Source organism: Solea senegalensis, linkage group LG6 (genome assembly GCF_019176455.1).
Source record: "Solea senegalensis isolate Sse05_10M linkage group LG6, IFAPA_SoseM_1, whole genome shotgun sequence".
Classification (NCBI taxonomy): Eukaryota; Metazoa; Chordata; class Actinopteri; order Pleuronectiformes; family Soleidae; genus Solea; species Solea senegalensis.
This window is the reverse complement of record NC_058026.1, coordinates 2,153,644-2,179,818: the sequence shown is the minus strand read 5'-3', so window position 1 is coordinate 2,179,818 and position 26,175 is coordinate 2,153,644. Positions and strand designations below refer to the sequence as shown.

The 26,175-nt window shown below is 42.3% G+C and overlaps 1 protein-coding gene across 1 annotated transcript; it reads left to right on the top strand.

The window, feature by feature from the left end:
* The first annotated feature begins 12,322 nt into the window (after positions 1–12,322).
* On the top strand, positions 12,323–20,326 carry LOC122770885 (neuronal pentraxin-1-like). Its single transcript, XM_044028086.1, has 5 exons — positions 12,323–12,841; positions 13,874–14,081; positions 15,608–15,849; positions 17,545–17,724; positions 18,938–20,326. The coding sequence occupies exons 1-5, from the start codon at positions 12,407–12,409 to the stop codon at positions 19,157–19,159; spliced, it is 1,287 nt and encodes a 428-aa protein (XP_043884021.1). The 5' UTR covers positions 12,323–12,406; the 3' UTR covers positions 19,160–20,326.
* Positions 20,327–26,175: the final 5,849 nt, after the last annotated feature.

Here is a 26,175-nt window from a genome sequence, read left to right as displayed (position 1 = left end):
GGCGCAATCTTCACACATGGAGAAAAAAGTGACAAAATATTGAAGAATTAACGTTACAAACATGACATTATTGCCCGAGTGAATAATCACGACCTCCAATTTCCAGGTCTTGATTAAATGAATTCCTTCAAATGAAAAGAAAACATATTTGACATAATTATGATTTTCCTAGATCCTTTTATTTCTTAATTAACCAAACAAACACTCTCTGCCAATGTTAATAATTCAGTGATCATAATAATCATTAAAAAATAAATAAAAAAAGCACCCCCAAAATATAATTAGGCACAATCTCACAAGTATCCACCCAGAGTTTCAACAAATAATAAAGATTCTGATGATGTGAATGAATCAACGCCGCAGTAAATTTTTATATTCATACAAAAATGTTAAATAAAGCCAAAGTCTGTTTTTTTATAGTCTGCTTAAATGAGACACTGACGCTGACAAGGACATGAGGAGACACGTTTTAGCCTCTTTAAACATAACTTTTGGTCATTTTTGTTGATGATGTTTTGCCGTTTTTCAGCTCCTGTTTGGCCTTTGTGAACAGAAATGACTGAGGGAGCGTTTGTGTGTATACAGCAGAAGAGCAGGGGCGGGCGGAGACAAGAAAGAGTTTATTTAGAGTCAAACTGCTGACCGGGTTTCTTTTGAGAAGTGGAATTGTTTGCGGACGCCACGGGAATCTCGCCAGGCAACACAAGATCTAAACTGGTGATTTATTTTGCATCATAAAAAGGTTTTTTATTACGAAGTATAGATCATTCCATATCAAAATAAGCACTTTTACTTTGACATTCTGTAAAATACCGTCATGAACATCTTAATTGGGATGTCATGATGGAATATTGTGTTTTCATTTCGAGTTCTTGCTACTGAATAGTTGTTTTTTTGACGAGATGCTCCTTGGCCCCCAGGTCATTTGAGTTTGACCCCCCTGATCTAAACACCGCTTCACCGAGAGGCACAAAGAGAGTCGTGTGGCGCTGAAAGACGATGGTTTGAATGTAATAAACCTTTGTTTTTTTATATATTTTAAAGTTACATACCACAGTTTTAATTAAAAAAGCTCACCAACTAAAATCTGCACCAGCTCAATTCTACAATATCTAGACAAGATTCTCTAACTGTAAACCGTAGTTTTTAAACCGCTTGCTCTGCTGCACCAAAGTCCACAGAGAAAATCAGTGTTTTTGTCACTTATATAAACCCAAACAAGGGATTTCAAACTCCAAAAGTCAGAAAAATAACACATTTTAACTTAAAAATGGAGGCCGCAGTAGATTTTACAAAGCTGCAAATAACACATTTTCAAGGATTTTTAAGTCTGTTTAACTGATCTATAGTTTGGCATTGTTCGATTCTTTGATTTGATTTGATTCTTGTGTCGGACGTTGCGCTCATGACTCTTCCAGTGACACTTTAGTATCGAGTCGCGCTGGAACTGTACGATGGAAACGCGCCGTAATTAAAATCTTTGCTTTAAAAATCTGTTCTAACGAGAGGGTCCTGGCCGAAAAACCGACAGCAGCACATTTAACGGGAACATTCATAAACTATTCATCCACACGGATGAATAAAACACGGGGTATTATAAAATATTTAAACATAAATCATAAGTTATTAACACGTCAGCAATAAATGCTTTCCAACAAACAAATTGTTGGTGCAGTGTCTTCTTTTATACATTAAATCCAGCTCGTGTGACATGAGCTGGATTTAATGTGGAGGCTTTTGGAGGCTCTGATGGTTCCCGAGATGATAAATAAAACAACAGTCGCAAGAAACTTAATTGATTTTTCATAACTAGTTGTGTATTGTAATCAATTTTAAATGAGTAATTGACAACATTTCCCCACATCTCTGATTAATAATGGTCAAACAGCAGCTCTGTTGGCTCCTTGTTTGTCCGTGGCTCACAGAGGACGCCGTCATTCCTCCTCCTCCTCCCAAGAGCTTAATGCTCAAGAAACAAAAAGGCGTCTCTTCCTCTCCATACATCTCTCACACGGAAGCTGCTGTAAAAACAGAATCATCGTTTCGCTCAGTCAAACCAGACCCACTTTGCCTTTCTGGACACAGTCTGGACCGCAGAGTTGTCGAGTCGAAGGGGCCTAATGTGGGAAATGTTGTTCCTGGAGAGAGTCCAACAAGGCCAACGCGATCAGCGTGATGAACAGCGCTGTCGTGGCAAAGGCGTTAATGTGAAGGTTTAGGAGAATTATGACGAGGTTATTTGAGTGCCTAGTGGAGCGCATAATACGCCAATATTTGTTTATGTCACTTTGGCTTTTAAATGAGGGGGAAATAAATTCCTGAATGCCTCTCTGGTGAAGCTGGACGTCAATAAAACAATGTTTCTGTGTGAGAAAGAAGGCGGAGGTTTGAAGGTTGAGGCTGAATTCTTAGGTTCTGTGACTGATTTGGACACGTTCAGACCTGGATGATCTGGGTGAATCTCCTGAGATAACTTTGTCGTCAGAACTGAGAAGGTTCGAGGTCGTGGGGCCCAGAACTCGGACTTCCAACTTTTCTCAATACGCATACGTCTCTGTACGCGCATGTTCTCGTACGTGGAAATGGCCAGAAACTTGGAGCAACCTCAACAACCTTGACATGGGATTCCAAGATGAGTTCGCGTTTCTGACTTCTCCATTGGAACCCGCGTACGACTGGGCTTTCCCATTCAAACCCATTCACTCACTGCTGGCACAGCCCTCAGGAGCAACATGGGGTGAAGTGTCTTGCCCAAGGAGCCGGGAATCAAGACTACAACCTTTGAGCTAAAAGGCGACTTGCTGCACCACTGAGCTACCACTGAGCTACCATCAAGTCTGTTCACGATGATGAAATGATGTTTTATAGGGACAGAGAGAAGCGAGAAGCTCTACTTAAGCGCTGCTTTAGCATGAAATATGATTTTTAACCATTAGAGAAAAAAAGGGACACACGGTGGTACCTTGTTGTTGTCTCACAACAAGAAGGTTTTATGGGGCACACCTGCTCCCAATCTTCTCATCAGCGCAGCCTTCTTATTCCCTGGGTCTACAGTCCACTCTGCGGTAACATCACGATTCAACGCTCTCTCCTCCTCCAACTCTGTTGTTGGAGTTCTTTGTCAGTTTCACCCACGATCAGTTGCGGATTGCGTCCGTGCTTGTTCAGGAACATGGACACGAGTGTCCTCAGTGTGGGTTCTGTGATCGGATGTGAGGCTGCATCCAGGACCGATTTGGAGCGTTTAGACCTGTGCGTAAACATGACGTTATCGCATCACTCGGGATGGATGTTAATACCAGGTCTGAACCGGGTTGCAGAGGGGGAAATAATGGACCAGGATGATCCAGTGTCCAGTGTGTAATAAGACTGCAGGACTGCACTTTTCCCCACTCCCGGTGGGAATACGAGCACGGCGCAGGCGTCTCCCCCTCCCCTCCTGACTCTCTCTTCATCTTGCTCTCTGTGGGATGCATGAAATGGAGATGTCAGTGCAGTGAAGACAGAGGAGCTTGGCTGCGGCGTTACCTGGCAGCAGCGCTCAGTGGCGGAAGTGTCAGTGTGCAGTGAGAGGAAGTAAAAGCTGAGTTTGTGAAACCTGGACAGAAGAAACTCATTTGCAGGTTCGCTTGAGCTGTGGAAAGAAAAAAGAAAGAAAAACACATTGTGATTGTGATCAAGCAAAAGCAAGAGAATGGGTTTTTCAAATGTTAAACAGAAGTGCACACGGTGGTGGATACGGTTCCTGGAAATATCCCTCAACAGATGCTGTCCATTTTTACCTCTGTATCTTGAGATAGTGGGTAAAATCTAGCGTACAAATTGGGACAACCCTTCGGATCGGAAACATGTAGAAACAGAGTAAAAGAAAAACACCAAGGCGTGGTCATGTTAAGGGTTCTGCAGAACACATATTTATATGACACCAATTTATCTGTTGTCCACCCACTTAATCCACACTGTTGTAAAAACTCACCGCTCCTCTCCTTTGTTTGTTTTCTGTGGAGCCGGCGAACACAAATCCTTGGAGCCATGTCCACGTTGGCTCTTGTTTATATCATAACCTCATGCACTAGTGTTCCCAGGTGATCCAGACTTCATTTTTCTGTCTCAGACAAACACTGAATAATGTCTTTAGTCCAAAACAGCCATGTAACAATGTTTGACGGCATTCTAAAGTGGTAGAGAGAGCAGAGCTGACGATCTTTGCCCGAATCTGACAGGACCCGACTGGCCCAACATTCGCAACAACGCAACATTCCTCTGGTCAGAATTTAACCCGGTGACAATGTCGTCACACTCGGACAGGGATGCCGTACGTGCTGAGATGTTACGATGTTAACAGAGGACTTATTTTATTTCTTTGTTCCAACTTCCACGTGGCCTATGTCAATGTATAAATGACTCATTCTTGATAAAAGAGCTGTGTTACATTTGAAAAACGTCGGGCTGTAAGTGGGTTCATTCAGAGTGTACTTGTCGGACTCGGGGTCGTTCTAATGCTGTGTTCCCACTGGACTTGATTTTTTACTACATTTTGTGACGCAATGGGAGCAATGGACATGGAACGGGGGAATTCCTTTTCACCCTCAACCAAAGTGTTGTGGAAACATCTGCAGAGAAGAAAACCGCCGTCTTGTGCGGTTTCTCGACACCATCCGTGGCCGGACGCAGCTTTCACCGGCAAGTCTCACCGCTTACTTCGGGAGCTCCGACAAATGCTTCCACGTGACGAGCAGACGCTCCACAGCGAAACGGTTTCTTCTCTGCAGAGTCGAGATAGCAACTTGTGTCGTGGCGCTCCGAGTGACGCCATGTCAACGCAGCATAAAAGCCGAACTGTGACTGAACTGTGACCTTTATGGGATATACGTTATATAGTTCTTCCACTTCATGCTACCTTATCTCCCTCAACAAGAATCGGGGCGGTACAGCGAGAGGTGAAATGGGATTGAGCCAAATATGCAATATCAATATCTGCTGGTCGCCGCCTTCGTACGGTGTGTGAATAAACGTCTCCGCTCCCCTCTTACCCCTCACTACAACTACAACACCCCTGTTGTTTTTTTCAGTATTGTTTGTGCTACACTGTCACATTCCACAGTCACCCCCACTTCTTTCCTCTCCCGCCCTAACACTGCAGACGCAGGATAAATAAGCAGGCAGTTTTGCTGCCAGCGTGTGAAATGGTTCTTATCTGTCTCTGCCATTAGAGAGTGGGTTCTATTATAAAGCTTTGCATTATTCAGTGAGCCTGAGAGACTGATCATTATGGATTTCAGGGCCCCCCCAACCCCCCACTTTTTCTTTTTTTTCTTTCCACGCAGCCTCTGGGGTCCGGCCTCGGCCCGGAGGCTGATGCATGCACAGATCTGACCTCTGAGCTGGAACTGCTGCTGTGGAATTGTGGGACGCGGCGAGTACAGTATGTGTGAGGTTACGTTCACGCGACATGTTTACGTTTGAAGATTTTCAGATAATAGGGACCTGCATTTGTGTATTCTTAGCGTTGTGGTTTGAAATGTGAACGTGGAGAGTTTGAATGGAAGTCTGAGGGGAATTTGGACCAACTTCTCACTTGATATATAATCTCTAATAAAAAACAGCAAACAACGGCCTGAGGGTTAATGCTCTAAATCAAGATTTTCGGGTCGTCTTCAATATGACATCATTCAGTTTTATACATTATGTTCCCATGCAGAGGAAAAATTACAGAAGCCGAGAATAGAATTGGTCACTACTGCATTGGGTCATCTCAAGACATCACAGAATAACCACGTGTTATCTTGTGAAAACAGGGCTTTTTGTTTTATTTGCGATAATGCGATAAATAAACAACGTGAATAATGAGGAGCCGCAACAGTTCTTCTTCTCAAATGATCTGATCTGAATGTTAACAGAAAGATGCGAGGTATGTCCCAGTCCACAGGCTGGATCCTCAGAAGGATGCAGTCCACAAAGGCAGAGGACACGGAAGTGTACAAGATGAGTGCACACTCCGGAGGATCCAGCCTGTGGATTGGACACAGACACAGTACAATGTCTCCTTGTGTTGAACAACCTGATGTCCTGATCAGTAGATTCTCCATTTTCTGACATTTTCACAGACAGTTGGTGTCAGAGTCTTCATGCCGCTGTTAACTCACTCATCTCTGATCAAAATGATTTGTAAAGAAGGAAGAACCTTTTATTTTTTTAGGTTAATCTGTGATCTCGAGATAAAAGAATGAAAGGGGGGACTCCAAAGCTCTGGAACCCCACACACACTGCCTGCTTTTAAATCAAACCTCAAAACACAATTTTATTCCGTGGCTTTTGGCAGTTGCCTATTTTAATCCATCTTTCCTTTCTTATTGGTCATAACGCTTTTATTGTTCTAAAAACCGCCTTCGCTCAAACGGGCGACTACAATAGACACACCTAGAAAACTTTATATTACAGATCCGCTCGGGTACAGTCAGGTACTCGTGTCAGTGTAAACAAGCTGATTATCTCAAGTTTCAGAAAGTGCTAACAAGAGACAACAAAGGTGAGACTTTCTGTGATGAGACTGACAGCGAGGTGAGAATAAGACTGAAAGTAAGTGTTAACTCAGCTTCTTTGTTTTGTTCTCAAATAATAGTCAAGTTGTGGCTGATGATCACAACTAAGGAATTGTTTCCAGAGACTATCAGCCTGTTTTTCTTAGTCCTAAAACACAAGTGTAGTGTGTTGAGCTCTATTCGGATGAGATTAGTTTTACATGGTGGTGGTGCAGGGTTCCCACGGTTCCTTGAAATCCTTGAAAGTTTGCGAAGGGTTTTGAAAATCACCCTAAATAGACATGGATCATTGAAAGTGCTTAAATTTTGTGTAAGAATGAAGGTAAATGTCTCCCTTGTTTGTTACGACGCCACCTACTGGTTTGTGCCCTGCGTCGCTTGATGTACGTAGACTACGCTTACGCAGGATAAGGGCAAAGTCGTAAGTACTAGTGGTGTTGTGGACACTGTCCACTGTCTCTCTCCGCCGCTGACGTGAGAGTCTGTGCCGAACAATGAGCGAGTAAAGTTAAGACGAGAGAGAGAAAATGACGACGATGTCTGAGAAATGAGAAAATGAGAAATTTGATATATGGGATATATGACAGGTCGCCAAGGATCCACCCGGTGTGTCCTTCTTGGCTATCCACAAATCGAAATGAAACTCCCTGGCTTCATATTTTAGGCGTTTTAAGCGATCCACAGGCTGGATCCTCAGAAGGATGTACGTAGACTACGCTTATGCAGGATAAGGGCAAAGTCGTAAGTACTAGCGGTGTTGTGGACACTGTCCAGTGTCTCTCTCTCCGCCGCTGAGAAAATGAGAAATTCCAAGATCACGGTCTCACCAGAGACAAATTACAAAGAATGACTTTGTCCAAGATCCCGAGGACAATCACGTGTCCAGATGCAGAGCGTGATGCACATCAATAAAAGTGGACGCCATCATGGACGAAGACAAGCTTACTCCCATCTTAAGCTGTGTCAGCACATTCTGTCCTTGAATTTGAGGGAATTGGTCCTAAAAATGTCCTTAAAATGTCCTTGAATTTGACGTAAACCAAGGTGTGGGAACCCTGGAGGTGGTGACAAAGTAATTATTATCAGAGCTTCTCATTGATCAAATGTGCCATGTCAGTAAAGAATACAGTGACTTTAACCTAGAATAAAACCACAGGTCATACTAGTCCCGTGTAAATATGTCCGTAGATATTCCATCATATTCTGGAAGTAGAGTAGTTTTCTGCAATTTTTCAAGCACGGAGGAGCTCAAAGAAGCATTCAGTTTCACACGAGGCAGTCGGACAAGTCTGCAAACTTCGGGTGTTTTATGACAAACACCATTCCCGGACCAAAAAATCTCTTCCCAAATGGTGTGTTTATGCGCCACGGGCTCAAACTCAAACACATGTTTTCTCCAAACCGAAATGAAACTCCCAGGTTTTCGCGTTTTAGGCGTTTTAGCGATCCACAGGCTGGATCCTCAGAAGGATGCGGTCGACGAAGGCAGAGACTGAGAGTTCTTTCGGAGGACCCTCTGAAATGAGATGTGTAGCTGACAGAGAATTCTTCCACTGGTATGCAAAGAATTCTGGGATATATGACAGGTCGCCAAGGATCCACCCGGTGTGTCCTTCTTGGCTATCCACAAATCGAAATGAAACTCCCAGGCTTTCGCGTTTTAGGCGTTTTAGCGATCGACAGGCTGGATCCTCAAAAGGATGCAGTCGACAAAGGCAGAGATGGACAGTTCTTTCGGAGGACACTGTTATGTTATGTCACCAACTCTTCCATTGGCATGCAAAGAATTCTGGGATATATGACATGAAATGAAATGCCTGTGATATCGGGAAGTAACGTAGCGCGTGCATGACATGACAGGAGACGACGGGTGACTCTGGTCGCTTTGCTGAGATTTCATGTCCCATTAATGCAACAGATGTCCAAATGTGTCCAAATAGTGCTAAAGGCAGGCATATCCACAGCAGGGTTTATCTTATCAAGCACAGATTTGCTTTGTATAAATAAAGTCCACCTCTCATGACCCATACGCCTGCACGCCTGCCACAGTTTCCAAAGTTTCTGGTGGAAAAAAAAAGAAGAAGAAAAAACATTAATTAGCAACACTCTCTGCTGGAAAGCTCAGTAAAAAGATTGACATGTAATGTGATTTTTTTTTCCGACACATGGTGGGAACGAGAGAAAACATGGCGGGAACATATGGCGCTGCGGCCCCTTTTCTAAAAGGCGTGGGAAAGCGGAGACGAATAATGAATAGATGTTCTGTTAAGAAGCAAAGCTGCTCATTCTTCAGTGTGACCGGACTGTAGCACAGGTGAGCTGTCAGTCCCCGGAGAGCAAACTATTCACTCTCATTGTCAGTGTTTAATTCTGCAAAATCAAAGCGGTGAAATCTGCGAGTGAAGCGTTGCCTGTTGATCCGTTCAGCCGCTCACGCTCTAATGTGCTGAGCTCAGGGGGAATTGGCTCCGTGTCCTGTCCTGCGCTCCGGCAATTACACTCTGCCATTAACCATTTGTTACACCTGCCGTTTTCCCGCCTGCAGCCTGGCACCTTCGCTGATTACACCGCGCCGGATCAATAGTGTGATTAAACAAATTAAATCGGACTGCCCGGTCAATTTTCATCCCGTACTATAGCCGGCAGCTGCCATGACGACCACGTCACGAATGAGTCGAAGACAAACGCCCTCTTGAACAGGGAGAGAGAAGAAAGGTCATTTATTTCCAGAGCGGCTGTTTCTATCGATGGTGCATTCCAGTTGTAGTTGAAGTCGGAATTTCCGAGTTAAGGGGGCGAGATTTCCAACTCCAGAAATTCGGAACACCCTCACAAACACCGACATATGGTGAATGGTTTGTATGTATTTAGCACTTGATGACCGTCCAAAGCTGCTCTACACTACCATTCACACATTCACACACATTCACTCACAATTTCATACAGTGCATCTATGTGTATTTTCTATTTCTATTTTCTATCATCATCATCATCTTCATACCCATTTTCATGCTGCCCGGCACGGCTGTCATGAGCAAGAATCGAATCTACAACCTTCATGTTGAGCTACCGCCGCCCCATGGTGGCCTCTGTTTCACGTTAAGTTACTCGTACTCGACTAGCAGAGCTGGGAATTGAACCTACAACCTACAGCAAGTCAGTCATGCACATCACATTTTATCCACGAGTGTTGCTACGTTGTTTTTTGTCTGTCAGCTGTTATTAACTGGTCTTGCTAACAATGGCTAGCCCGTTTGTATCCATTTTTTTTGTTGTTGTTGTTGCGATTTCTCAATTGGAACGCAATTCATTTGGAGGCGGAGTCACGACCAGTTCCGATTTCCAACCACCGATGTAAATGTAACGCACGTAAAAAGTACAAATATGTTACCAAGACATTACTTTGGTAGAAGTTGAAGTTACTTTTTTTAATAATATTACTTAAACTAAAAGTCTTAACGTTTATGACATTTACTGTACTTACTGTACATATTTATATATGTATATATATATATATATATATTTATTATAATACCAACTCTTCTTCTTCTGATTGTATTTGGTAGTACAATGTAACAAGTAACAAAGAGAGTTAGTAGTGGAGTAAAAGTAAAAAGTTTCTAGAAATGCAAATCACAAAGTAAATTTTTGTATTACAGTATGTTTTGTAAGTATATAATTGCTTTATATTAAAAAAGAATTTGCTTTTCAAAGCCTCGGAATGAGCCTTGTTCATGTCCTTAAGGCAAGGGCCTTGCTTGTTTCTACAGGAGCCTGAATGGACTTACAGTTTTTATTCCATTTTGAGGCAGGAGCAAACTCCGTTAAACAAAATTAAAGGTGAAAGGCTGCAACATAATGAGAAGAAGACGAGTCTTTTTGTTTCAGACTTAGGAGATAAAGACATTTATTTACATTTTGGGATCGTGACAGTCTGTCCATGTGCTTCAACCTGCACATGAAACTCAAATATCACCTATTTTTCCCAGCTTAAAACAGAATAAACAGGTTGTTTTTGTCAGTTTAGGTCGAGCTGTTTCTCCACAGTAGTAACTTGTTATCCCATCATGATCCATGTCAGTGAGTGATGTATCTGTGTGTTTTTACTTATTAACGTCAGAGCTTCAGGGCCTGCTTACGTAAACTGTCTGTTTAATTATTTGGAAAGGTTTCACTTCACATTTATTGCCTCTGTCTCGTCAGTGGTGGAATCAGCACACGAGAGGAGCCCGATCATCATGTTCTTTATATAGTCAAATCATTTTTATAGCAGTTCTTTCTCGTCTATATCTTGTTGATATACTGCTTATATTTTCCGGTCTATATACTATTTACTACCTTTATAGCAACTTTCAAGTCTATATTTCTCATTTATATACTATTTATATATACTACTTTCATAGAACTTTTCCAGTCTATATACTACTTATAATGTACTACTTTTATAGAACTTTTGTAGTTTTCTGTAATCTAAATGTATATATTCTATATATTGCTTATTTTGCTTTTTTTTCTTATTTAAAGCTGCTTTATGAAACACTCTCTCACTCATTCACTCACACGTTCATACACACGTCTCTGCACACGAATCGCGCTCAGTTTGGGGTCAAAGGTCAAAGGTCTCCCGCTAAATGACACATTGAGCTGTAGCCAGGGGATCAAACCCACAGCCTCCCCGGCTTTACCGCTGGTCGTCAGGATCAACACGGGAGACAATGTTTCGTCATATAAAATACAAACAGGCTTTAATCCACAACAAGACAACAGCTCAGCTGGTTGTACGAGAGGCTCAGGGATGAGCAGCCTGACCCTCTGTCAGCCATGTTTTCAGCGGGAGGAAGTGTGATCGGGGTGAGAGAGAGGGAGGGGAGAGAGAGAGTGGGTGGAAATGAGAGGTGGTGCTGGGAACTCCACCAGTGGGACTCACTCATCTGAAGGAGCAGGAGCCGCTTTCATTTAAGGTGGACCAACATCGTCTCATTTAAGGCGTCCACAAGGCCAACTGCTCTACCGTGTAGGAACATATTAAAGGTCCAGTGTGTACAATTAGTGATGGGCAAATTAACCCTCAAAGAACCGCGAGAATATACTTGTCACTTTGGCAAAAATTAGGGCCTAAATGCAGGTGTTTTGAGGCAAAAATGACTCAAATAATGTGAATAAAAGTGAAACTACACTAATGAGGAGAGCAGTGCTGTCGCTAAATACACCCGATTTTTAAGGTCTTTTTTAACTGATCTACAGTTGGACGTTGTTGGCTTTGATTCTTGTCAGATGTCGCGCTCATGACTCTTCCAGTGACGACACTCTCGGTACTAACACTAATGGAAAAGCCAAAAAGACGAGTCGTGCTGGAACCGTGTAGTGGAAAAAGCAGAGAGCAGAGCTGAATCAGCACTGCAGTGGATCAGCGTCAACTGGCACTACATAGAAACACCATTTCCCAGTTTGGAAATCCAACTTGAGGGGGGCGTTCCCTACGACTACAACTGGAACGCACCATCACAGATTTTTAGTTTGGCGCTGCTGCTGCTGATGATGATGATGATGATGATGAGGTGGTGGTGGTGGTGATTCCACAGCAAATCTGACAGCCCCGTGTTTCTCTAAAGAGTCCACACACAGTAGTGATTCTCATGACGAGCGCGACCTTAAAAAGGGGGCGTGGCCGTGACGCTCTCTCTCTCTCTCTCTGTGTCTCTCTCTCTGATGCGGTGAATCTGCCGCGTCTCTATAAAAACTGCAATGAGCGACCAGAGCGCACAGCTTCTGTGGACAGTTCCGTGGTGCTGAAATCTCCCGCACACACACACACACAAACAGAGTTCCACTTCGCCACTCTCGCTCTGTCTCGCGCTTGCAGCATGACAGGGAGCATGGACGGGACCCCGTGGAAACTTTTTCTACTTTCTTGCCTGCTTCTCGTGGGAACCTGCTGCGCGCAGGACTTCGGACAGACGCAGTTTATTTGCACGTCGGTGCCCAAGGATATGGACCTGTGCACGATGCAGAACAGCGGGCCCGCGGAGGACCTGAAGACCACGGTCATGCAGCTGCGCGAGACCGTGCTGCAGCAGAAGGAGACCATCATGAACCAGAAGGAGACGATCAGGGAGTTAACGTCCAAGCTGAGCCGCTGCGAGAGTCAGAGCTTCCCCGCAGCGGCGGCGGGGGGAGCCGGCGGGAGGCGGCCGGGGGCGAAGAACACGATGGGGGATGTATCCCGGGGAACCATGGACACTCTGGCACAGCTGGGACAGACTTTACAGACGCTCAAACAGAGACTGGAGAATCTGGAGGTAGGCAGAGTGCAGGAGAAAAGTTCTGGTTTGGTGCTGCAGTAACTGGAGACACATGTTTCTGTAGTCCATGACTTTTTATACACATATAATCCTTCATTCAACCAGACTGAGTGTCAATGAGATTAAAATCTCTTTTAAAACTGAAAATAAACAGAATATTTGTTAAAATGATACAAACTCAATTTTGTGTCAATTAAGTTAAATATGAGTTCAAATCCTGGACTCAACGTGGGTGGAGTCTGGTTTGTTGAGTGAGGTCAACCTGGAAGTAAAAGTGTACTGAATAGCCACTAGAGGGCGACTCCACCAGTTGCACATTATACTCAGTTTTAGTGTAGTGGGGAAAATGAGCTTCTAAACTTCAGTGGACATTTTTCCTTGAGCAGTTAATGATCTCAGTCACTAGTTTCAGGGCTTCTCCAATAAAACACGATGTTGATTTTTGTAAATTATTAGAGGAAAATAGACGATAAAGTGTGGCAAATATGAGTGGACTCTCGTGAGTGACTCCTGGTCGCAGTTTGTGAATGTTCGGCTGCTGCAAAACCTCAACATGGTGACAGTAAAACTGACAATTTAGAGACTTTAAAAATGGCCATTTAGATTTTTATGGGATGTACAATCTGGTTATAGAACTTGGACAAAAAGGTAAAGTGATTAAAATCTCTTTGAAGACAGAAACCCGGCAGCATAATGTAAGAAATGAGAATTATGATGTAAACAGACACAGTAATATGAAATGTGTGTCTTTTTCAGGGGTTGGGGTTGATTTCAATGTGTAAAGTGTGTTCAATGTGTTATTCTTGCATAAAAAGTGTTACATAGATCAATTCTAATTGATGTATTGGTAATATTTAGGATAATTAGAGGAAAAACATAAGAAAAAACAAATCTACCAAAAACACATGGTGAAAAAAAGTGTAAAAGGTACAAATTCACTTTGTGTTTCAAGCACCAGACTTTAAATGTCCTGCTCTAACACGTGTGTGTGTGTGTGTGTGTGTGTGTTGTGTGCGTGCGCGTGTGCAGCAGTACAGCCGCGGTAACGGCAGCGCGCAGGCGAACAGCCTGAAGGATCTGCTGCAGAACAAGATCGACGACATGGAGAAGCAGGTTCTGTCCCGGGTCAACACGCTAGAGGAGAACAAGCCGGGCACCCGGAACGACACGGACCAGCGGAACCGGGTCGAGTCCACGCTCACGTCCCTGCACCACCGGATTACAGACCTGGAGAAAGGTGCGTCAGTGCGCGCACTGAGAAAAAGCGGGAGAAAAAGCAAACCCCCCAAAAAGAAACAAACAAAACACGGGATTTGGCGCTGAAATGTGCGTCAGTGGAGAATTGTTCATTTAAACTCTAAAAAGAATGTGTTAGAATGCGTAAGAGCGCAGAAATGCCGCATCCATGACGTTGCGCACAGGCAGAGCAGAGAGGAGGAGAGGAGAGGAGGAGAGCTGCATTATTTTGCATATTTCAAGACTCTTTTTTTTATCACTTTTATGAGTGAATTCACGAGCGCGGATGCACCTTTTTTTATTTATTTATTTATTTTTAAATGGGCTGAGATCAGAGGGAGGAGAACGTTTGCAGGTTTTTGCCACGTGCACTGGCGCAAATCATATCAATATATCAAAGACTTGTTCAGCCTGTCAGCACGTGCATGTGCACGTGCGCAAAAAAAGAGTGAGGGAGGGAAGACAGTCTAACCTTAACCATAACTACCACTGGCCTAATCCTAATCTTAATCCTAAATACACAACATGTCTTCACCTTAAAATGTAGTAATTCCCAAAATGTGAAAACAGGTCCCCACAACATGAGGAATACCTGAAACACCTGAAACACACACGTGTTTGCACAGCAGTCCTAGTGAGGACACTCATATACATAATGCATGCTCTGGCTCCGTACCTTAACCCTTAATCTAAATCCAAATCTAATCCTAAAACCGGGTTTTAACCCCGGAAAAAGCCGGTGGTAAAGTGATTAAATGTCCTCACTCCCTCTGGTTTATACGCGTATAAAGATACACTATCATATATATGTTTCAAACACAGTATCTAAGTAACAAAAAACACACATTTAAAATATAAGACTTCCGTTGTTAACACCTAAATAAATGAAGTTCAGTCAAACTAAAATCTGCAGATTATAATAATGAACTTGATTAATTTAGGTGTAAATAAGTATTTAGTCTGTCAACCGCTTTCTGTTTTTCCAGTGGAGAAAATATGATAAAGATGCTAAAATGACTAAATGTTAAAATAACATTTTTGCTCCAGAGGAATTGACTAAAATCCCTTAACTGTGACTGATTTTTTCAGATAAAAGTGTTGCTGTGTTACAAACTGTAAAAACCTGACAGAAACACGCTAATAAAAGAAAAAAACTTAACTCAATTTACTCAGTTTCCCTTTGCGATAACTTAAACTATCTAACGTAAACCAACTATTTTGAGTTAAGACACCTAAAAAGGGTTAAAGGCAGTCGGTTTCCTCACAGTTTGAGATAAATTAACATAAACATATAACATAACATAACCAGTTAAGTTTTACAGTGTAGATTTAAACTATAATGTAATGTAGCATCAAAATAATAACTTTTATAATGTAATGAAAGTGTGTTTATATTTCTTTAAATGGTAAAGAACATAGAACAATAAAAAAAAAACTTGTTTTAAATCATGATTTCGGTGTAAAACTTACTAAAACTGACTGAATCAGTTGTAACTTGACTAACTGTGGTGTTTCTTTTATTCCCAGGTAAAGAAACTCGACCCACAGATAAGTTCCAGCTCACGTTCCCTCTGAGAACAGACTACATGTACGCCAAAGCGAAGCGGAGTCTGCCTGAGATGTACACGTTCAGCGTGTGTCTGTGGATCAAGTCCAACGCGTCCCCCGGCGTGGGGACGCCCTTCTCCTACTCTGTGCCGGGTCAGGCCAACGAGCTGGTGTTAATCGAGTGGAGGAACAACCCCATGGAAATCCTCATCAATGACAAGGTAACCACAGCAAAAACTCATCATCTCATCTTCAGTGAAACATCGTGTCAGGATTACAGGTCTTTAAAGGATTATGCAGGGTTTTTTTTTTTAAAGTAGCAGCTGATGAATCATGCATCTATATATATTTTTCATGGACACATTTTTTAGGGATGGCACGGTTTCACTTTCTTTATGGTCCGATTCTGATTTCAGTCCAATTCATAAAACTATAAAGCTGTTAACAGCACATTTGTGCTGAGTCGTTAAAACATAATTCTCTAACTGTGAAACAAATATTCTTCTCCCATGAAGAAGAAATAAACTGTCCACAATGTGACTCAGCTAAAATGATGCCATTGCTGATTTACATTTAAAACATTTCTACAGTTTGTTTGAGAAGCATGTGATATATATATGCATATATGCATGCCTGACTGATCAATCAGATCAATCGGATCATATTAATGATAAAAGCTTAATATTTCAGCTTTAAAATATCAAAAAATTGTGAGAAAAAAACGAGTTAAATCAAATTAAAACTCTGAAACTTATGAGTGGCCCATCACTTCATTTTAAGTCATATTGTGTTTTTTGTTTCAGATCATAAAATTCAATTTTTGTTGAAAAATATCAACTTTTTGAAATTCTGTGAAACATCGGCATAAATATGGTTATTGCCTATATCGCGATGGAATATTGTAATATGATAAACATCTATTGCTACGGGGCAGTTGAGTTTTTTGGGGTTCTTTTGCCCAAAAATGTGGGATTTTTTTTCACTTGACCCCGCCCCCCTCCTGCCAGACTAGATGCTCATTTGCCCACAGGCCATTTGAGTTTGAGACACTTGAGTTAAAATCAACTGTCGCTAACTGATCTGTAACAGTAACTTGATAATTCATTGATCATTTCTTTCCACACATGTGTAAAATGCGACTACTTCCTGTTTGAAGAGGCTACTTCCTGTCTGAACAATCTTTCGTCATATTTTGCACGTAGTATAGAATAAAAACATATTAGGGTTTCTTCTTTCGTTTTATGGCAGGAAGACAATACAAACGTCGTAAAACAGCGGTGGTAACAGGAAGTAGTGTACGCTTAAAAAATAAAATTGCGTTTCCAGCGTATTTCTGATACGATTGTCAGTATTGACCCGATCCTGCTCAAAATCACTGAATCGAATATCAGACAGTGAAAAAAAAGACGATGCACAGGTGGTAACAATGTAAATAAAAATGACTCGGCACAAAAAATGACGTCATCTGATTTACTGTTTCTGCGATAACGACGAGTTCGCCAGTCTTTTGTTTTCACGTTTTATTTTGCGTTTGCTTCTTCCTGTCATCGTCCAACTGGATTCTTTTGTCACTGATTAAATTAAGAGCCCTCTAGTGGCTGAATTTATGTGGAATCCCCCTTTCGCTTCTGTCTAAATGAGAAAGTTGAAAGTTGAGGTATCGTGTGTGTGTGTGGATGAGTCAGAGTAACCTGACAGTCAACTCCTCTGTGCCAGAAGTGGAAATGGAATAAAAATAGGTGCTAATGTGAAAAACAGAGTGGGATATTGGTGCTGGAAAGACGTGTGACAGAGGGGAAGTGATTCAGCAGGAAGAGAAGAAGAAGAAGAAGGTGTGGAAGTGATGAGGACTGAAAAAAAAAAGATTGTTCACCCATGAGACGTGACATTTTTTCTTCTTCTTCTTCTTCCTTCAGGTGGCAAAGCTGCCGTTCATCATCAACGACGGGAAGTGGCATCACCTCTGCATCACGTGGACGACGCGTGACGGGATGTGGGAGGCTTTTCAGGACGGCGTGTTGAGGGGCAGCGGCGAGAACCTGGCGCCGTATCACCCCATCAAACCAGAGGGAGTTCTGGTCCTGGGACAAGAGCAGGTGAGGATCCGTTTACAAATCTGTCAACTCTGCACTTCTGTTTCAGACAAATATCAATCAAACTGATGAATCAAGTCATGGATTTCAGAAAACAAAGCTTTATATATATGAAGAGACACTTATATTAAACATTTGACCCATTTTATGAATTTAACCCTCTAATGACCATCATGATCATGGATTTATTTTGATTCTATGGCTGTAGAAGTGTCCAAAAATGTTCAGTGAGTGAGCTCTACTCCTTTTTCCAAGATAACTTTCACTTAACTTTCAGTTATTCAACCGTAATATTTAGGAATTACGGTAACTGAGAAGCTGGTGAATCTCATCTGTGATTGGACGGTCGTTCCACTTAAGTCCTAAGGGGGTTCCGTAATGACAAGCATATTAGCGCAAAGCTCTATTCCTCCGCTATCCGACAGTAACAGGAGGGCTAATGGGCATCTAACCCAATTCAAGACCAACTCTTATTAAATGTGTGTCTGTATGTTTTTGGTCACTGTTGCTATTACACAACAAAATCAGTCGCAAAAAATGTAGTTACTTAGTTGTAATATACATCTTCACCTTATTCACAAGGGAATAAATGTTAGTACAGAAGCCTGGAATGGACAATTTTTATGTGTTTTTATTGTACATGAAGGCCACCATAGTTTCTCCATCTGCCTGTTTTTCTACTCAATTTTTATTTGCTTACTTTAATGGATACACAAAGACATTTGCATTTTCTTTAACTCATTTTTGAAAATGTTGTGAACATTTGCAAACTACAGACACTTGGAGGTGGAGAGTGGAGCGAAAAAAAAAAAAAGGAGTTATTGTATTGCAATATGCATCTTTACCTCTAGATGCCACTAAATCCCTCACCCTAATCCTTGAAGGTTCTTCACAAGGAAAATAAATGTATGTACAGAAGCGCAGAAGGATTTTCTTTGTGTTTATGCGTAGCTGATAACATAGTTTCTCCATCTATCTTGTTTTTTTTAACACATTTTTTATTTGTGCATTTAAAAAGACTTGAACGAAACATAAAAAAATTGAATTTTATTATTTTATTATAAAATACCTAGAGGTGGAGAGTAAGTTATTTTGTTGCAATATGTATCTTCACCTGTAGATGCCACTAAATCCCACGCCCTAATCCTTGAAGGTTCTTCACAAGGAAAAATAAATGTACGTTTTTTTCAAACTTTTGTTCGTTTTTGTTCGGCAGGACTCGTTGGGCGGCGGCTTCGACGCGACGCAAGCCTTCGTCGGAGAGCTGGCGAACTTAAATATGTGGAATAGGAAACTTTCCATCAGCGAGATCTACAACCTGGCAACCTGCAACAGCAAAGCACCGGCCGGCAACGTGTTCTCCTGGACGGAGAGCAGCATCGAGATATTCGGTGGAGCGACCAAATGGCCGTTTGAGCCGTGTCGCTCGCTCAACTGAACTTTGTGTCGGCGCTCACAAAAAAAAAAAGAAATAGAAAAAGGCCTCTCTGTATTTCTGAGCTTTTGTCGTTCTTGTCTTCATTTTGACGTTCGTTAGAGACTACACTTGATTTGTTATTGGTAAGCTTAAAAAAGAAAACAAATCTGGGATTTCTTATCATTCTTAAGTATTTACGTGCAAAAAAAACAACGGGCGTTTTCATCACGAGAGGGTTGAGGAGGAAAAAAATCGAAACTTGTCTTTGGAACCTCGGAGAGAAAGTTTCAATATCCGTTTATTTTAATTTGATTCTGATGTTCACTTAAAAGCACACTGAAGCTTTTTTTGTCCTTTTTGGCTTATTCTGCCTCCGACAGGCAGCTGGCAAAACTGCAGCCTTATGTTTGGACGATTCAGAGTCCGAGTGAGGAATCCACACACGCACTGCACTGGAGAGTGGCAGATTACGCTGTCCGTCCAATTCTTGTCCGCGTTTTTTTGGCACATGGAAGTGATATATTGAGGTGGTACATGCTACCTGCGAGCCCCCGATTTCCCCATCCTTTACTTCCCACTTTCCGCCCGACTTTTTTCCGGAACATGCACTGTGACTGATGAGGAGGAGGAGGAGGAGGAGGAGGAGGAGGGAACGTCGTTTGAAGGACACGGCAAAGTCAGACTGTGGTATCATTTGCAATCATCGTTCGCTTCACGTGGTTCTGTACGAATGTCGTTAAACTTGCCAACATTGCTACAAAGCCTGGGTGCCTTGGGCTGGTACAAGTATTCAGCACATTTACTATGTTTTCAGTTGCAAATTCAGAGTGTTTGTTGTTTTGTTTTCTTCTTCTTCTTCTTCTTCTTCTTCTTCTTCCCTGAACTGGTTTGAGTTTCTTGTTTCTCTGGTTAAATGTGATTTGATTCTAGTTTGTTTGTTTGTTTGTTTTTAACCCCGATACGATGTGTTTTGGCAGGTGTTTGTACTACTCTGTATTAGGAATGTTACAGTATCTGTATAGTAACAGCATGAATGACAGAGTGCTGTGACAAAGCATTGTTGAAATCTGCTTTACTATCTTCTCTGGGTCTGGGTTTTTTACTGTATTGTTATAATGCTCCAAGCATGGCAAAAACTGAGAGATGAAGAATTTAATTTTTGTAATAAAATTGTGATACTTAACGTCACCGCGCTCTCCTGGCTTTGTTTACGGCCGTCAAAAGTCGGGACGCGCGATAAGCGACGTACACGATTTCTTTCCTCGCACCAAACCGCAGAGGTCATTTAGTGACATCTTTTTTTCACTTTTTTCATACATTTGGTCGATTGTACAAAATAAGTAAAACTAAAACAATTGTGGCTGTAGAGGGCGCTAGCGTAAAAGGAGGTAGCAGCTTATTCAGCCTACTGTTTGGGGGATTAAACGATAACGACACTGTGCCGATCATATCAAGCAATTCTTTTTTTTTGTTTCATATTTTTCATTGGTGTGTATACAAGAATAACAAAAGCACTTACATCAGGACACAATGGTGTCATTAAACGTTTGTATACACCCTTAGATTTGCATATTTTTAGGTTCACGTGACTAAACCAACCACATAAACATAATAGACAAGATAAATAAATAGCAAAAGAAAGAAAAGAAGTGCAATAAACGGTTGCCACTTATTGTAGAATCTGTTCAACTTTCCTTTCCATTGTGTGCTGGAAGGAGCTAATCAAGCATTTCTGATCTAAAGGTATGTCGTCCAGATTACCAGGCTTTAAGGGACTCAAATCAGGGACTCGGACCAGATTCCCCCAGGACTCGTGGTCATGCAACCTTAATGAGAAGAATCATAGCTGGTAACCATGCTGCTTCTTTACCACTGAGCGCTATCGACCTGCACTGAGCGGCAAAACAAAGGAGGAAGACAATGGAGGCAAGAACTCTTCCTCATGAAGTTGTTCACAAATATGACATTTCCTGCCGTTGTCGACAGCTCCTTTTCCACCAAAGGAACTTCTCTCATTTACCCGGGGATTTTTTTAAACACCTCAAGAATAAAGTACGTACTCTGGCTTTTCAGATTACCAGGAACTCTAGAGGGGCGGGGCTATGTGCTGATTGCTGGAACACATTTTGCAGCTGCAAACCACTGTTAAACAAGAGCTTTTAAAAGAAGATATAGAACGAACAACTTATTCATTTCGCTATCGGCCATTTAAAAAAAAAAGCTGGAGGACTTTGAGTCGGCAAAACGCGAAATGGCCCAGTGTCGTTTTCCAGAACTTTGAGATGCGGTGGAAACACAAAACCACACAGATGAAAAAATGAGTAAATGGTTCAGAAAAGTTCCTGGAAATGTTGGCGGAAAAGGGTTCTCATGGTATCAGGAGATTTTCCTAATGTAAAACTGTAGTCTGTTTGGAGTTTGACTGAAAAAACAAAGAAGTGTCCGCGAAAACAGCTTTGTCAAAAGTTGAAACGCGTATTTGTCTCCGCCCACCTCTGTGCTGCTGCTGTATAGACACAAACGCTCCCTCAGTCAGGTCTGAGAGTTTCATCGACGACAACAAAAAGAAATCACTTAAAGTTACAAACTGGAACCATTCAACTCTTTTACAATTTAGATGCAAACGATTCCTGACAAATGAACGTGAACCTTCAGATCTGATCTGCAATGCATTGGAAATGAAGGAGGAAAAAGGACTGTGTGTGTGTGTGTGTGTGTGTGTGTGTGTGGGCAGGAGACACAGAGTGTGAGTGGGTGCAGGACACAGACTCGCTGATCTCATCGAACATTTCTTCCTCAGTCACTCGGTAACGAGGAGAAGATAAATGTGACATCTGAAGATAGTGAAGGTCACACAGACCAGAATGAGACTTTCTCTGTGTGTGTGTGTGTGTGTGTGTTCTCGTGTCTGTTACTTCTTTAAGACTTTTTTCCGGCATAAACACTCACCATGTCAGGACCAGTAGTCCTCATGGAGACCAAAACCTGGTCCTAATGACGCAGAACCTCATTTCTGAGGAAGAAATAGCTAAATAGCTGTATAGAATAGTGTGTGTGTACTTGTATTCATATCTTTGAGAAGACATTTTGTCTGGTCCTCACTTTAAAGGGCCGTTTCAAACTATTAATGTGTGCCAAACTGTGTATTTGGGGTATTTTCTTTCCTGCAAATAATCATGTAAGTAAGCCAAACGAATCTATGATTACCACAAGCAAAACATACACCACTGCCAAATCCTGGAAATCCACTACCAAACCAAGCCTTAGTGTCCGGCGAGCAGGACTTTCGGATTCTCTAGCGCTTAAAAAATGTTTACTTTATTGTTTTTATTTATTGGTCTTTCTTTTATTATTACTAAGTACTTTTCTCGTCTTGATAAGAGTTCACTATTTGAGCACCAGTAACACTTCAAGATGATCTACAGCAGGGGTGTCAAACATACGGCCCGGGGGGTCCAATCGGCCCACAGGATGAATGCGTTAAAATTTCACACTAATCTAAACGTAATGTCAAATGCTCCAGATACCCGTGACTAAATGTTTGTGCCTTTATAGATCCAGTGTGCTGTGTAAATAGTAAATTTAGTCACGATATTGTTGAAATTGCACTTATATTTCTCAAGAAATTTCATGTTTTGTAAAATTATCCTTCAGTAAATGTAAAACAAAGGAGAAAAAACAAAGGGGTTCTTGTTGTTTGTAGGTTATTATGCTATTATTTTACTATTTTTACTGGTCCGGCCCCCTTGAGATCAAATTGTGATGTATGTGGCCCCTGATCTACAGTATGTTTTAGACCGTGTCAGAAATGCATATTTCATATAATTAAGATGAGCCTTTCAGAAAATGAATAAACATACTAAAAAAGGTTAAGAACTGGTTTTAGGCTTAGGGTTAGGCACTTAATTGTGATGGTTAAGGTAAGGGTAAGAAGTCAGGGAATGCATTATGTCAATGAAGTGTCCCCACTAAGATATAAAAACAGGTTAGTGTGTGAGAAAATCAAGGTGAAGTGAACGAAACGTCCTCTGAAGTGATGGAAACCAGAGTGTGTGTGTGTGTGTGTGTGTGTGTGTGTGTGTGTTTCAGCTGACTGCAGACGATCACTCAGCCGCTGCTTTGTTGTTCCCGCTGTGAGATGCGGCGCCTGCACTAAAGACAGCGAGGCTCTCCTGTGCAGAGGAAAAGTGCCGCGTCACGTCAGCATCTCAGCGGTCTGAAAACACAAACGACAGCACTTCGGGCTCGACCTTGATTAGCGCTCGCCTCAGGTGACCTGTTTGCCGCCGCTGCCGTCGCGCCGAGCGTTAAAATTGAAGCAGCAACACTCGGCTTTGGCTTTGGCGGCGGCTGCATTTTGAATTTGACACGTCGTCTGTTACCCTGGTGTCAAGTAGCGACGGCAATTCATCAGAATATATGATATTTCACTGTTAAGTGCTTCTCGATTGCAAAGGTATGATCTTTACTTTTCTTCATCAACAAACCGTACGTCCTTAAAGTGTAGCTAAATCCCTAAACTACTTTTGGCCAGGTGTAAACCAGTGTGTATGTAGAACCAGGTGTAAATCCTCACAGTTTAGGATTAAGTATTGAAATTATACATAATTGGTGCATCTACTGCCTCTCTGTGGCCAAACATCTGTCTGTTCTGTCGCCCAATCAGAAAAACATTCTTCATTTTATGATCTACAGGAAACAATAACAGTACAGAAAACCCAGAATGCCATTAGCTTGAAGTTGCACGGAGGCCTCCAAACTCTCCTGAAGTGCCCCCATTGCTACACTTTGAAACCCAAACCAACCCCCAAAAAAAGGCTGTACCAAAGGTTTGATTTGGTACAGTCCATTAGTAATAGCGCCAAAATAACCCTCCTCAACTGTTCCATTCTTTGGCACCCTTACCTTGGGGAACCAGGGTGAAATGGTATGATACAGTCAGCTGATGGGGCGGCAGAAAAAACCTCCCTCTTGCCCGCAGTCTATTCTCATACAAATGTCATACACCGGTACGACGTCACACTACACAAGGGGTGTCAAACATACGGCCCGGGGGCCCGCCAGAGGGTCCAATCGGCCCACAGGATGAATTTGTTGAAAATTTCACACTAAACTAAACGTAATGTCAAATGCTCCAGATACCCGTGACTAAATGTTTGTGCCTTTATAGATCCAGTGTGCTGGGTAAATAGTACATTTAGGCACGATATTGTTGAAATTGCACTTATATTTCTCAAGAAATTTCATGTTTTATAAAATTATCCTTCAGTAAATGTAAAACAAAGGAGAAAAAACAAAGGGGTTCTTGTTGTTCATAGGTTATTATGCTATTATTTTACTATTTTTACTGCTCCGGCCCCCTTGAGATGAAATTGTGCTGTATGTGGCCCCTGAACAAAGACTTTGACACTCCTGCACTACACGGACTTCGGAAACCAGCCTACATCCCGCCCACCATGTAAAGCTACTGTCACAACGCAAGCCAGGGCTTTACCATTCCAGACTGTACCAAACCAAACCAAACTGTACAATGATAGAAACAGCATATACCTTAGTCACCTCAGGACATGAACGTTATCCATTTCCTCCATCCAAACCAAAACCTGAAAAGATGCTTCAAACATTCTGATTTCAGCCGCTTTTTGTGCTTCAACTTGAACAACAAAAATATCCGACATTGTGTTTCGGGGAATTATCTGGCCCCTCCTCAGTGTGGCGATAATCTCATGAATGAATTCATCGAGACTTGACGGAGACATTTCTGAGGGGGGAAAGACAAACTTGTAGGTCCTTAGAGGAACCACGGTTTCAATCATTGTTCAATCATCTTTGTCTTAACTGTGACCTTGAAGTGGATTTTTCCTGAACTGAGAGACAGAGACTCTGCATCCGCTTAATCTCCCATGATGCACAGCAGCCGCCAGCTCGTGCAGGTCAAGAGCCTCTTAAAACAATGACAAGGCATTAGCACAAGGAGCACTTTCCTGTCGTAGGACGCACACACACACACACACACACACAGCAGAAAAACAATCTATTCTGTGCCTGAGCCACACTGACAGATGGATCCCCAAAACACTGGTGTTTATCAGCCAATAACATTTTTAGAAAATAGCAGGCAGCTGAAAGATGACTGGTCACTGGCCAGTCATGGCAGCCACTGAACACGACTTTTCCAAACATATTCGGGATTTAAATATGTGGAGAAAAACGCTAGTTGTGTGCTCGAGGACCGTCTGTACTTGTTTGAAGTTGTACGCAGGTTTTCTTGGCGATCAGGGTCAACATGCAAATCTTCAGGTCCTCCTGTGAGGAGTAACGGCACATTTATGCTGAGAGACGGAGACGGGTGGAGCTTTGCGTACGTTCATTTCGTCCGTCATTGTGCGTCACCAGCAGGGGAGCTTGTGATTTGAAGGTCTGTAATGAGTCCTGATGTGTTGTGGTTGGGAATTCCAGAGGCAGTGGCAAAGTCTCGGTCCCCCAAGTTTGGTGCTTGGTTCTGGTGATGGGGTTCAGGAGGTTGGAGTCGGCAGATCGGCGGGTGGTGGAGAAGGTCGGTGAGATTGAGAGGAGGGAAAGTTATTTAGGGCTTTGTAGGTTATGAGGAGGAGTTTGTACTGGATGTGATCTTGGACAGGGTGCCGGTGGAGCTGTAGGAGGACGGGGATAACGTGGTAGACAAAATTTTGGGTCGTATTATGTGCTATTTTACGTCACCTGTGGGACATGTGTTTATGTGGAATGGATGCCCCCAAAGTGGCATTCCATTTGCCTGCTTACAATAATCGTTATCCACGATCCGGAGGAGCAGAGGGGAAGAAGGGAAAAACTCACTCCCAACTTCGACCTCCTTCAACAAAGTCGTCCTTCGACAAAAAAATGGAGAGAGAATTTTTGCATTACAAGATCATCTGTCCTGTCACTGTTCGGCTCATTACAGCAGTTGACACTGTAAACCCTCATGTTTCTTCCACTCTGATTAAGACATTTTTGGGACGGGAGGTGAGGCTTTTCAGGTTTTGTGATGTGCTTGG